Source organism: Cervus canadensis, chromosome 32 (genome assembly GCF_019320065.1).
Source record: "Cervus canadensis isolate Bull #8, Minnesota chromosome 32, ASM1932006v1, whole genome shotgun sequence".
NCBI lineage: Eukaryota > Metazoa > Chordata > Mammalia > Artiodactyla > Cervidae > Cervus > Cervus canadensis.
This window is the reverse complement of record NC_057417.1, coordinates 19,668,632-19,682,612: the sequence shown is the minus strand read 5'-3', so window position 1 is coordinate 19,682,612 and position 13,981 is coordinate 19,668,632. Positions and strand designations below refer to the sequence as shown.

The window sequence follows — 13,981 nt, the reverse complement described above, 5'->3', positions numbered from 1 at the left end:
CATGCGGTGTCTTCTGGTTTATAATTTGATAATTATGCTTTCCTGGTGCAGACCGGCAGCTCTCTGGGGCTTGGCCATGAACCATTTTCTAGGTCATCCATTTTGCCAAGCCTCAAAAGGAAAACATCTTTTTTAAAAACTATAAATTAAAAAAAAAAATCAGATCATGTCACACCCTGCTTAAAACCTTCCAGGGCTTCCTCACACACTCAGGATAGAATCCAAGGTCCTTAAATGACCCAGAAGGGCTGACAAGAGCAGCCTCCACTCAATTAGACAGCAGCCATACCTTCTTCCCAGCTTTTTATTTTTCAAATGTTCAGACACAGAGGAACTGAAGGAATGGTATAATCACTCATCATCTGATTCAATAATTACCAATAATTGCTTTATTGCTTGGGCCATGTGTGTGTATTTTGCTAAAACATGATGTGCGTGCATGCTAAGTCGATTCAGTCATGTCGGTCTCTTTGTGACCCTATGGATTGTAGCTCGCCAGTCTCCTCTGTCCATGGGATTCTTCAGGCAAAAATACTGGAGTGGAGTTGCCATGCCCTCTTCCAGGGATCTTTCCAACTCAGGGATTGAACACAAGTCTCTTACATCCCCTTAATTGGCAGGTAGGTTCTTCACCACTAGTGTCACCTGGGAAGCCCAGAGCTCATGACACTTTACCCTTAAAGACCTCAGCATGAATCTGCTAAAAATAGGGACATCTTCCTTCACAGTCCCATGCCCTCATCATATCCAAGAAAATTAACAGTAATCCTCAAATATCTTCTAATATTGAAGGAGGAATCAGAACAGGCTCTATTTTGAAACAGAACAGACTCCATCTTGGGCCAGACTGTGGACTGAACTATATGCCCAGTATCTATGGAAACGATACACTGACTGGAAAACCAGGCCCCCGGAAGGAAGAGCCCCAGGACTCTCCATCACCTAAAAGAATACCCTAATTATCTGTGTAACCGAATAGAATCATACATTCTATTATGCTTATTGGGGTATGACCACAGGCCTATTGATAATTGTCCACTGTTAACTACCTAGGCTTAAGGTATATGATTGGGGGTTAACTTTGTATCTTTCTCCTTTGTTCAGACTAGTTTAAGGGAACCTTATACACTTAGGGTATATAAAGTTTTCACATAAACTGGTTGGGGTCCTTGACTGAGAGGAGACACCCTCTTGGGCCCACCGGTGTAAAAAACTGCACTCCATTATCTGCATTGTCCTTCTGAGTGAGTTTGTTTCCTGGAACGCATGGCTACAACAATACTGAGTCCACGTTCAAATGAACTCAGTTATTCCCCAAATGAGTTTATAGATGTTTATTTCCTAAATCAGGACCCAGTAAGATTTATAGGTTGCATTTTTTTCAGTCTCTGTTAGTCTAGAACAGCTGCACATGGTGAGGTTTGGGACTGCAGCATCAGAGCACCTGGAGAGAGCTGCCGCTTCTTTGGCCCTGCTCCTGATCTCCTGTCTCCAGCCTCTGGGGGTGGAGCCTGGGAGTCTGTGTTTCAACCAGCCATGTGATTCTTATTCATGCGCAAGTTTGTGAATCACTGATAGACCAGCCCAACTATTCTTCCCCCTGCTTCCTTGTCCTTCACCATCTCCCGGAGATTGTTCAAACTTGTGTCCATCGAGTCGGTGAAGCCATCCAACCATCTTGTCCTCTGTTGTCCCCTTCTCCTCCTGCCTTCAATCTTTCCCAGCATCAGGGTCTTTTCCGATGAGTCGGCTCTTCGCATCTGGTGGCCATAGTTTTAGCGTGTAGGAATTTAGAACCAGAGAACTGGTAAGTACCCAGCCAGTTACCTTCATGATCATTTCTGGCCATTCCTCTCTGCTTTACGCTATCAGTTTCCTCCCTCTTTCTCTCTCCAGTCCTTCTGTAGCAGAGAAATGTGGCTCCTTTCCTCTTGGGCATCTATTTCCCAGCCTCCCTTATGTTTTTTTGTTGTTTAGTCGTTCAGTCATGTCTGACTCTTTGTGACCCTATGGACTATAGCCCACCAGGCTCCTCTGTCTGTGGAATTTTCCAGGCAAGAATACTGGAGTGAGTTGCCATTTCCTTTTCCAGCGGATCTTTAGGTGTGGTCATATGACCAGTTCCAGCCAATGGGATGTGAGTGGAAGGTGTGTTCCACTTCTGGGACAGAGAGAGAAAATTTATCTTCTCTGTATAATGTTTGCCATCTCCCAACTGAGGCCCCGGGGGGAGCAGAACAACAGACAGTGGTCTTCAAATCACCGTGCGGAAGACCAGCCTCAAACTGTTTGGTGAGGCAGTTATAATGTTTGTGATGTTAAGCCGCAGAGATTTCCAGTTTCATGTGCTACAGCATCAGTTTAACCAACACATTGACTGTTCCTGCTTCTCTAGGCTCAGATTAAACACAGCTGCCCCATGAGTTCTACGCACTCATATTTTACTGATATATTGAAGCAGGTATTGATTGGCTTCTCAGTTTCAATTCTACACCTCTGGGAGAAAGACTCAAACTGGCCCAACTTGGGACAGCTTGAGACTACCCATAAAGTTACCAGCTATGGCACAAACATGGCAGTGACCCCTCCATGCCAGTGGAGGGACAGGGCCATTCTTAAAGAAGATAACTATTTCAATACTTTTTAGTCCTTAAAAACACATATGTATGCAGATAAGGAGTAACAAAAAATGAGGTGGGGGGGAACTCCCTAGGAGTCCGGCAGTTAGGACTCTGTGCTTTCACTGGGTTTGATCCGTGATAGGGGAATTACGATCCTGCAAGCCATGTGGCATAGCCGAAAGATAAAATAAAATAGAAATAAAAGATGACATTCTGATGTTAGTTTGCAGGCTTCCATGTGTTGTGCCGTTCTTAGTCGCTGAGTTGTGTCCAACTCTGCGGCCACACGGATTGTGAAGTAGCACTTAAAAAAAGAAAAAGAAAAACAGGGAATAATACAAAGGCAGTTAACCCCTGGTCCATGAAAAAGAAACAAACATGGTTTCACTGCAATGGGAGAAGGTAAGAGGCATTGAGCACCCAGGAGCAAACCCCCTTTCAAACCTCAGGGTCACACCTGGGCTCACACTGGGCTAATACCCCATTGACTGCAAGTCATATGCTTTGACCCCAGATTCAAGAGAATGGGCAGGTCGTCCTGCCCGTGGTTGGAGGGCACTGCAAAATAATCTGGCAAAGGACGTGGGTGGAGAAAAGGGTGAAGAATTGGAGCCAAAGGATACATCCCCCAAACCACATCTGCATTTTCCCGGGAGAATACACCCTCTCTGTCAGTTCCTTGAGTGAGGTTCCACCTCCTGCTCAGGGGTGGAGTAGCTGACAAGGCGTCAGCCAATCAGAGAACTGCATTGCCCTGGCTGCTGGTGATTGGCTCATCCATGATACAGGATCCATTCAGGACCAACCAAACACAACGCAAACCCCAGCCAGGACAAGACTGAGAGGAAGGGGACTCGCACACTTTCCTGCTGGGAATCACTCTGAGATGACGCCGGTTGAGGGGACTGCCAGCCATCCTACACCACCGGTAGAGAGGAAGAAGTCCCGGAATAAGTTGACACAGAGGGGGCCGAGCTGGTGGAGAGGGAAATCCATCGCGGTGTTGAAGTTGAAGCCTCTGCATAAGCTGCCCCTGATTTGTGCTTCACTTTCACAAATCAGTTTCAAATCAGCCAATCTGCAGAAATCTATTCCTGCTGCTGCTGCTTAGTCACTTCAGTTGTGTCCGACTCTGTGGGACCCTATGGACTGTAGGCCACACCAGGCTCCTCTGTCCATTGGATTCTCCAGGCAAGAATACTGGAGTGGGTCGCCATGCCCTCCTCCAGGGGATCTTCCCAACCCAGAGGTTGAACCTGGGTCTCCTGCATTGCATGCAGATTCTTTACCACTAAGCCACCAGGGAAGCCAGGTTTATCTGTTATTCAGGATCAAATGGGTCCTGATGAACACTCAGGTAATCTCAGCCTGAGAAGTGAGAATCTAGACCCAGAAGGGCTCAGTGGCTTCTAGAGATCAATGCTACCTATTTTGATCAGCGGCTGCTGTGGGACAGGACCCCATAGATACTGGTGGTTTCAGGGGTCTTACAGATTAGGTTTCTCTGCCTACCAGTCACAGCGCGCTCTCTCTCTCTCTTTAAACTTATTTGGCTGCATTGGGGTTAGTTGCAGCATGCTGACTTAGTTGCCCCGTGGCATATGGAATCTTCCCAGACCAAGGATGGAACCTGTGCCTCCTGCATTGCAAGACAGGTTCTTTACCACTGGGCCTGCGAGGAAGTCCAGTTAGAGCTCTTTTATTTGCAAGGGACAGACAACGAACTCAAATAGATTTGTGAGAATATGTTGGCTCATGTAACTGCAAAACCCATTTTGATCTAATTTCAGTCAAGGAAGCATGCTAAATTGCTTCAGTTGTATCCGAGTCTTTGCAACCCTATGGACCGCAGCCTGGCAGGCTCCTCCGACCGACTCTTTGTGAGCCTATGGACGATAACCCGCCAGGCTTCTCTGACTATGAGATTCTCCAGGCAAGAATACTGGAGTGGGTTTCCATTTCCTCCTCCAGGGGATCTTCCCAACCCAGTATTGAACCTGGGTCTCTTATGTCTCCTGCATTGGCAGGCAGGTTCTTTACCACTAGCGCCACCTGGGAAGCCCATGGATCAGTCATGGATTCTTGTATTCAAATAATGTCATCAGAGTCCATCACTCCTTGTCTCAGCTCCGTTTCATTCACTGTGTTGGTTTCATGCTTAACCAGAATCTCCCCAAGTGGTGGCAATGATGGCCACCAGGCTTACATCTCACAGGTTACAGCTCTAAGGAAAAGAGTGTCCTTTTTCCCCTAATAGGTGTAGAGAAGGGCCAGGAGCTGCCTAAACCTAGTTATACAACCTGGGCTGTATAACCCAGTTCTGTAAACCTGAGCCAATTGCCGTGGCTCATGGGTAGGAAGATGTTGCTTGACCAGACCTGGGTCATGTGATCACCTCATGGAGCCAAGGGATGGAGTTAGCCCCACCGGAACCACATGGATCAAGAACATGCAAGGGAAACTTGGGTTGCTGTCACCCAGAGAGGGGCGAATGGGTGCTGACCAGGAAATAGCAGATGTCCACTAAGTCTTCTGTTTTTCTTAGCAGCCCATGGTCCTTATCACAGCTGTAATTAATTATAACCCCCAGTCTTCTATTTTCTGCAGTTGCCCCCATTTTCCTTTAACATCAGAATAAAATGTTGTGAGCCCCTCACCACATGCTAAGGATAACCAGGCCCCTCCATGATCTTTCTGAGGATTCCCAACTTGGGGCTCACTCTTTTTTTTTTTTTTTGGTTGAACCACCTGGCATGTGGGATTTTAGTTGCCTGACCAAGGATTGAACCCACATACCCTGTAGTGGAAGCCCAAAGTCCTAACCACAGGACCACCAGGGAAGTCCCAGGGCTCACAGTCTCTTGAGTTAGGCCATCCTAGCCTACTAATTTTTTTTCTTAGCTTTACTGATGTTTAATTGACAAAATAAAATTCTTATATTTAGGGTGTACAGTGGGGCTTCCCAGGTGGCGCTAGTGGTAAAGAATCTGCTTGCCAATGCAGGAGATGCAGGAGACATGGGTTCGATCCCTGAGTCGGGAAGATCCCCTTGAGGAGGAAATGGCAAACCCACTCCAGTATTCTTGCCTGGGAAATCCCACGGACAGAGGAGCCTGGAGAGCTGCAATCCATGGGGGTCGCAAAGAGTCGGACACCACTGAGCATGCACACACACCATGTAGGGTGTACAACTTGATGTTTTGATATATGTGTATATTACAAAGTGATCACCACCATCATTAGCTAATTAATATATCCTTCAATTCCCATAGTTCAAATTTTGTGTGGTGAGAGCACAAGATATACCTTTGTGGCAAATGTCATGTATACAATACAGTATGTTAATTATACAGCCTACTCCATGGCTGTCTCCATAAGGTCCTGGCCTCTGAAGCCATCATCCTCTTTCTGCCCTTTTGGTTCCAGATGGAAACCCCTGAATTCCTCCATTGCCCCAAAACTCTGTTAACCCAAGGCTGGGTGATGAATATTCTCCTCCCCTCCACTTCTAGTAAATACCTCAAATTTACTTTTCTTACACCCACATTTCCACCCCAATGCAGGCACTAGATGGCTGGGTGGGGCTTGACATTTTTGAGACAGAGATGCTGTGTGGGGACTGTCTTCCTGAGTGATGTAAGTTGAGTAGGCATCCACTGTCTGGCATGTAGGATATACTGGGAGCTTTGAGGTTGCCCCCCCTCCAGTGCTGCTTGTCTTGGCAGCTTTAGCTGTCACTGGCAAGGAGTGGGGAAAATTTTGCCTGGGGTTCAAGGAGCACCTTGGGGAAAAAGGAACCAAAGAATAAAATCTCTTCTGAAGTTCAGTGTCATAGGAAATCTCTTGAGGGACTAAGTTAATCTAGATTGAAGACTATGGGCAGGAAAGGACACTAAATGCTCTGGAGAAGAAACTTTCCATGATCAAGGGGAGGTGTCCCGGGCTAAACAGAAGGATCCAAGGGATTCTGGGCGTTGGTTGGGTTCTGAAACAGTGTATGTGTTTATGGAAGCCCTTCTTGTCAAGCCCCTTTGACCTGGCAGGACGATGACTTTTATCACGTAGAAGATGCCTGGTTTCAGCAGTGATACTGAGTGGCAGACAGAAGTAACAACGCAGAAAACCAAGGCCCCCTAGTGGTAAGCCCTGGCATTCTCTGACACATTGTTCAGAAGCTAAGCTGTGTCCGACTCCTTGCACCCCCATGAACTGCAGCATGCCAGGCTTGACACATTGGGTGTTACAAGAGGGGATATTTGTACATTTGTAGATTTCCCCTCCATCCCCTTGTCATTTAGTTTCTAAGTCATGTCCAACTCTTTTGCAATCCCATGGACTGTAGCCTGCCAGATTCCTCTGTCCATGGGATTTCCCAGACAAGAATACGGGAGTGGGTTGCCATTTCCTTCAGGGGATCTTCCTGACCCAGGGATCAAACCCATGTCTCCTGTATTAGCAGCAGATTCTTTACCACTGATTCACCAAAGTGTTCTTTACATAGTAATGGGACTATTGCCCCCAGGTATCCACCCTTATCAGTTCAGTGCAGTTCAGTCGCTCAGCTGTGTCTGACTCTTTGCGACCCCATGAATCGCAGCACACCAGGCCTCCCTGTCCATCACCAACTCCTGGAGTTTACCCAAACTCATGTCCATCGAGTCGGTGATGCCATCCAGCCATCTCAACCTCTGTCGTCCCCTTCTCCTCCTGCCCCCAATCCCTCCCAGCAGCAGGGTCTTTTCCAATGAGTCAACTCTTCGCATGAGGTGGCCAAAGTATTGGAGTTTCAGCTTCAGCATCAGTCCTTCCAATGAACACCCAGGACTGACCTTTAGGATGGACTGGTTGGATCTCCTTGCAGTCCAAGGGACTCTCAAGAGTCTTCTCCAACACCACAGTTCAAAAGCATCAATTCTTCGGTGCTCAGCTTTCTTCACAGTCCAACTCTCACATCCATGCATGGAAAAACCATAGCCTTGACTAGATGGACCTTTGATGGCAAAGTAATGTCTCTGCTTTTTAATATGCTGTCTAGGTTGGTCATAACTTTCCTTCCAAGGAGTAAGCGTCTTTTAATTTCATGGCTGCTGTCACCATCTGCAGTGATTTTGGAGCCCCAAAAAATAAAGTCTGACACTATTTCCACTGTTTCCCCATCTATTTCCCATGAAGTGATGGGGCCAGATGCCATGATCTTCCTTTTCTGAATGTTGACCTTTAAGCCAACTTTTTCACTCTCCTCCTACACTTTCTTTTTTTTTTTTTTTCCTCCTACACTTTCATCAAGAGGCTTTTTAGTTCCTCTTCACTTTCTACCATAAGGGTGGTGTCATCTACATATCTGAGGTTATTGATATTTCTCCTGGCAATCTTGATTCCAGCTTGTGCTTCTTGCAACCCAGTGTTTCTCATAATGTACTCTTCATATAAGTTAAATAAGCAGGGTGACAATATACAGCCTTGACATACTCCTTTTCCTATTTGGAACCAGTCTGTTGTTCCATGTCCAGTTCTACCTGTTGCTTCCCTTATCATTACAGACAAATAGCAGACATTTAAAAAAAATTCTTGGGTAGGAATCCTTCCCCATCTGATCTAGTCTGGGTGGATTTTTTTTTTCCTCGCTTGCCCTCTCTTTTTTTAAATTTATTTTTATTTATTTATTTGGCTCTGTCAGGTCTTAGTTGTGGCATCTTAGTTGCGGGATCTTCCATTTTTGCTGTGTCTTGTGGAATCTTTAGTTGTAGCATGCAAACTCTTTAGTTGTGGCATTTGGGATCTAGTTCCCCAACCAGGGACTGAACCCAGACCCCCTGCATTGGGAGTGTGGAGTCTTAGCCACTGGACCACTAAAGAAGTCTTTTTTTCTACTTATTTCCCCCCTCTCTCTTTTACCTCCATGCCTCTAAATTTCACAGATAGCTTTGTAAACTATTTAATACCTGTTTTTAGGAGGTAAGCTTCAGGAGATATGGATTGTATATCTTGTTTATTGTTGTATCCTTGGCCCCTAAAACAGTATTAGGCATTCATTCATTCAGTTGACAAATTCTTACGGAGTGTCATGTGCCAGGCCCTGTACTAGGCATCAGGTGGGGGTGGGAGGGGAGTAGCGATTTGCCAAATACTGACTCTGCTCTTATGGAACTTATGTTCTAGTGGGGAGAGATGGAGAACAAACCAATGCCTGGTATTGGGAATGGTGGTGAGTGAAGCAGGGTGAGGAGCATCTGCTCCAGGAAGTGGACTCTGATCATTGACCTTGGAGCAGGGACCTGAAGGAGGGGAAAGGGGAGCTGCAGGGAGATTTGGGAGAGTCCAAGGCAAGGATACAAGCCCTGAGGGTAGAGTGTACTTGGCTGACCTAGAGGCCAACAGGGCCTGGAGGCAGCACAGGAGTGGAGTAGGGAGTGGCACCTTTGAAGGCCACTGTAAGGACTTCAGATTTGATTTGGAGTGAAATAGGGAGATTTTCTGGGGCTTCCCAGGTGGCGCTGGTGGTAAAGAATCCCCTGCTAATGCAGGAGATGCAGGAGACACAGGTTCGATTCCTGGGTCAGGAAGATCCTCCAGAGGAAGGCACGGCAACCCACTCCAGTATTCTTGCCTGAAGAATCCCATGGACAGAGGAGTCTGGTGGGCTGCAGTTCACAAGTTGGACATGACTGAAGCAACTTAGCATGCATGCATGCAGGGAGCTTTTGTAGGCTTTCCAACAGAATGACAGGTGTCATCTATGCGCAGACTCACTCTGGCTGCTGTCCTGATAAGACCCTGAAGAGGCTCAGGAGAGGAAGCTGGGAGTGAGTGAGGGGTAGCAGGCAGACGAGGGTTGCCAACTTCCTTGCTGGCGGTGCACGCACTCAAGATTCTGGGTAGAGCTGTGGCTGAAGGCAGAGCCAACAGAACTGTTCTGTTGTCACGGGTACGTAATTAATAAATATTTGCTGAATGAATGTTGAATCATGAAACTCCTCATCACCCGCCTGACTCCCCTGCATTAGAACGTCCATTTGCCTGCTGCCTTGAGTCTGCAGCCTCAGCCAATCAGCTTTTTTGCACCCGCTGTGCCCGCCACCCAGACAACTCCCGAAGCCTCTGGTCTCCGTCTTTGGGGAGTTCCTGCCGCTTCCAAACTTGACCAGCTTCCCAGTTACGTAATTTCCTGGCCCCCAGGCTTCCACGTGGGTGATGTCTGCTGCATCATTAGATCACTGGCTGCCCAAGGACGGGGCCCCATCTGTCCTGTTTACTGGCACATCCCCAGGCCCCGCTAGGAAGCCAGGTGCACAAAACGCGCACAGTAAACATTTGCTGCTGGGTGGCTGGATGAAGCGCTTACTCTGTTCCTCTGGGCTTTTTGGCTGCTGTTTCCTGCCCAGTCTGAAGGGCTCCACGCTGAGGCTGGAGTCCAGTTCAGGGAAAGCTCCCTACTTCTCCCCCACAGAACCCGGGTCCTTGTTCCTTTCATGCTCCATCATCCCTGGCTGGGGTCTCCTCTAGCTCACGCAAGAGGTCACAGGAGGCCTGGGGTAGCTGCCTGTGGACTCTGCAGACCCCACCTTAAACCATGTGTTGTTTTCAGTTTCCAGAGTTAATTCTGTGTACCTCCCTCTCTAGGCCCTATCTGAGACAAGACACCCAGTGGTAATTTTTCTAAACTTTTGTTTATTTTATAGCAATTGTCATGATTAGAGAAGTAAATAACACATTTAAAAACCTTCTCAGGGCCAAAGGGTGCCAGAGTATTTACAAACACACGGTGGAGGACGGTGGCAACATGAGGGTCTGGAGCTGCGGGGCTGGGATCCCACCCAGGCCCCGAGTCAGGCTGGAATGCTGACACCAGCCACCAGGATGGTCCCACCGGCCACAGCGTGGGCCCGGGGAGCATTGGCAGCCTTAGGGCTCTGCTCAGCTGGCCTGGCGGCAGACCGCTTAGCTAACCTGTGGCCCAGCCTCCTGCCCAGGGGCTCGCCACACCCCACAGGCCAGCTCCGAGGGGCCTCTGGGAAGCACCGAAGGACAGGGGGCAGTGTAGGGGGCGTGGGGCTGGGACAGAGGTCGGGGATGACCGGGCCGGCCCCGGGTGGGACAGAGACACTCGCGCGTGTGCGCACACACAAACACCTGCACAGAAGAATTGCGAGGGTTTTTTTTTCCTAAGTCTTCAGGTCTACGGTGTGATTCATTTTTTTGCTATTTACTTGTTCTTTGACAGTGACATAAACTGAGGTAAACATCTGTGACCAACACCTCTCCTAAGGGGCAAAGGGTCCCAGCCCCCCCAGCAGAGGTGGTGGCGGCGGCGGCGGCAGGCCCCGACCGGGAGGGCGGGTGCAGAACCGGTTCCAGTCCTGCTTCCCTGTCGGCTGCCGCTGCCCCCTCCCTGTGCCTCTGAAAACAGGGGCTGGGCTACAGAACTACGGTCCCTTCCCAACTCTAACATCCTAGATACTACGACAAGGGAGAGACTCTCAAACAGGATCTTAACAGAGAGAGAGAGAGAAAAGAGGGCGCACGCGAGGGGTGTCTACTTGGAATCTCGCTTCCGTGTTATTGCAGGAGAGACGGGATGTCAAGAGGCCTAAGGCAAAAGGAGAAGTCGCGGCTGGGAGAGGTGCCCAGATGGGCTCCAGGTGGGCTGGGGGGGGCGGGGCAGTGATGGGGAGGCAGGCCCTGCTCTAAGACTTGGCCCTTGGGGGGGGATTGCTACTTACCTGGCATGTGTTGGGCCCCCATGCCCGCCGGGGAGGTGGGTCTCTAGACGGGCGGGCATACTGAGGAGGGAGGGGGACCAGGCCCTGGGGCAACCGCACACTGTAAACTGGACCCGGGCAGGGCGGGGGGACCTATAGCCCTTTTGCGTGGTGGGAATGCGGGTGAATGGAGAAGTGGGGGCTCTCGGCCAGAGGATCCCCTCTGGTTAGCCTGGCCCACTAGGGAGCTCCCTCAAATGGCCGAGAACCCCAGGAGGGACCCTGGAAGGTGTGGCCCGGGACAGCCGGCAGGGTGCTGCCAGGCAGAGGGAGCAGCCTCTCCCGGGATGAGGTTATTGCGGGGTCCCAGGCCTTCATGGACAGGGCAGGAGTCGTGAGGGTGGGCTTTGTGAGGCTGGGCTCCTCTGGACTGTTGGGCTGCCTCGGGGCCTTAATGGGCCTGCAGGTGCCTCCTTGCCGGGCTCCCTGAGGGGTGTGCTGAGCCGCGGGCCTGGGCGCCCTCTGGCAGCTGCCCGCTGAGAATTCTGGGGCGGAGTGACTGGGGTGTCTGGATGCAGCCACTGAACAGACAGGGCTAAACGCACATAGGTGCCTTCTGCATGTGCTCACACTGCACACGTACCTGTTCACACTCACCCCCTCCCATTTCCAGGGCGCCTTATTCTCACACCCCAGTACCAGAAACTTGGGAGACGCCGGGATGGAGTCAGCCCCAGGCTCAGATGTTGTTGGATTCCAGCAGAAACCCAGGAGAAATTCCTGGCACAAGTAACCTCGCCACCTGCTCGAAGTCCAGGCCACTCAGTCTGGGCTGGGGCAGCGAGGATTGAGAGAATCTGAGCAAGGTTTCCCTGGCCGGGGGAGGGTGCCTGTGGTCAGGCCAAGCTGGGTCGCGCCCGGGCTCTCAACTCATTCCCTGGGCCGGGTCTGGGGATGCAGGGGCTTGAGGTCCCTGGCCACGGAGACCTTCAGTTGTCCTGAAATCCCTGTGGGGGGAAGGGGAGGGCTGCGGCCTCTCTGGCTCTGTGTGGTCTTGGCCGGCCGCTCTCCGTTTGGGCTCTGTGTCCTCATCGGGGTGGGGGGGACTGGGTGGTGGGAGAGTCACTGGATTCTTGGGGCCTGTTTACACACACTGCTGCGACATCCAGACGTTTGCTACTTTTTTGTAGGGGGCGTGGTCCCTCCCCTCTAACCCTCCCTGGAAAGGGGCCGGTCTCAGATGAGCAACGCCCCTGCCCTCGGCTCTCCGCCCTCCTTCCAGCCAGTGCCTAGACGCCCTAAGCCCCTTCTCGGCCCCAACACTTCGGTTCCCTTACGTTCCCAGGGTGGGGGTGGGGGCGGGAAGGTGGGGAGGGGGACGGGACCAGGGGTGGGGCTCTCTCTGCGGGATTATCTGCCAGGGGGGTGCAAAGGGCCCGGAGCAACTAGTTCAGGGTCCCAGGGTTCAGGGAGGTGTGAGGGAGTCTGCCGGCAAGCTCCCTTGCTCCTGGTGTCGGGGGTGGGGGGCCTCTGAATCCTCGGGTCTGTGGGGCTGGGCTCCTTTGGTGGCATCTCACCGGCCCGCCGCTGGGCCGGGCGCCTGCCTCGCCTACCACTAATCCCTCCTGCCGCCGCGGGGGGCTGGCCGCTTAGGCCAGGGCGGCTCCCCGCGCCCCGGCCTGGCTGCTGCTCGGCGCCCGGGCCCCGAGGGCGGCGGGGGCGGCTCAGACGCAGATCTCGATGGCCGTGGCCAGCACCACCTGCCCTTTGCTCTTGTCCGGGCGGCCGTCGGTCCTGCCGGGAGGCCCCGGGGGGGCCAGGCCGGGCTCGGGGACGGGGACCGGCACGGGCACGGGGACGGGGACCGGCACAGGTCCGGGCCCGACGGCGGGAGGCGCGGGCCGGGAGCCGCTGCCGCTCTCGGTCAGCACCGTCCGCTTGAGCGGCCCGGGCGCCTCGAGGCGCAGCGGCCCGGCGGCCGGCGGGCGGTCCCCGGCGGGCTTGCGCGCGCGGTGCGAGGGCCGGCGCCGCAGCTCGGACGTGAGCTCGTGCTTGAGGAAGCGGAAGACCTCCTTGGCCGGCCCGCGGCGCTCGGGCTCCAGCGCCAGGAGCCGCTGGAACATGCGCAGCGCTGGCTCGGTGAAGCGGCGCCACTGCGACGGCAGCCCCGGCAGGCGGCCCCGCTGCCAGCGTACGAACTCCTCGAAGAAGGCGTCGGCGCCCGACGCCGCCTCCCACGGGAAGTTGCCGGTGAGCACGCAGAAGATGAGCACGCCGAAGGCCCACACATCCACGCCCGTGTCCACCGCGAAGCCGTCGGCGCGGCCCGCCTGGCACACCTCGGGCGCTGTGTACGGGATGGTGCCGCTCACCCGCTTCACGCGGCAGCCCACGCGGCGCGTCATGCCGAAGTCGGCCAGCTTCACGCGCCGGCACTCGCGGTCGAACAGCAGCACGTTCTCCGGCTTGATGTCGCGGTGCACCAGCTGCCGACCGTGCATGAAGTCCAGCGCCAGGCCCAGCTGCTGCACGCAGCGCTTCACGGTGTCCTCGGGGAGCCCCACCTGCGGCCGGAGGGGAGGGCGGGAGAGCGGCTCAGGAGCGCGGGCGGGTCCCACCGCGGCCTCTCCTTCCATCCGCGCCCCGCCCCACTCCGCCCCC

The 13,981-nt window shown here is 52.5% G+C and overlaps 1 protein-coding gene across 3 annotated transcripts in view; it reads right to left on the bottom strand.

Annotated features, from left to right (window-relative positions):
• Positions 1–10,269: 10,269 nt before the first annotated feature.
• The window catches only part of SBK1 (SH3 domain binding kinase 1), a 53,685-nt gene continuing 49,973 nt past the window's right edge, over positions 10,270–13,981 (bottom strand). For all 3 annotated transcript variants that reach the window (XM_043455943.1, XM_043455945.1, XM_043455944.1), the window contains exon 4: positions 10,270–13,884. In XM_043455943.1, the coding sequence (XP_043311878.1) occupies positions 13,045–13,884 (840 nt within the window). In that variant the 3' untranslated portion in view covers positions 10,270–13,044. The remainder of the gene's footprint in view (positions 13,885–13,981) is intronic.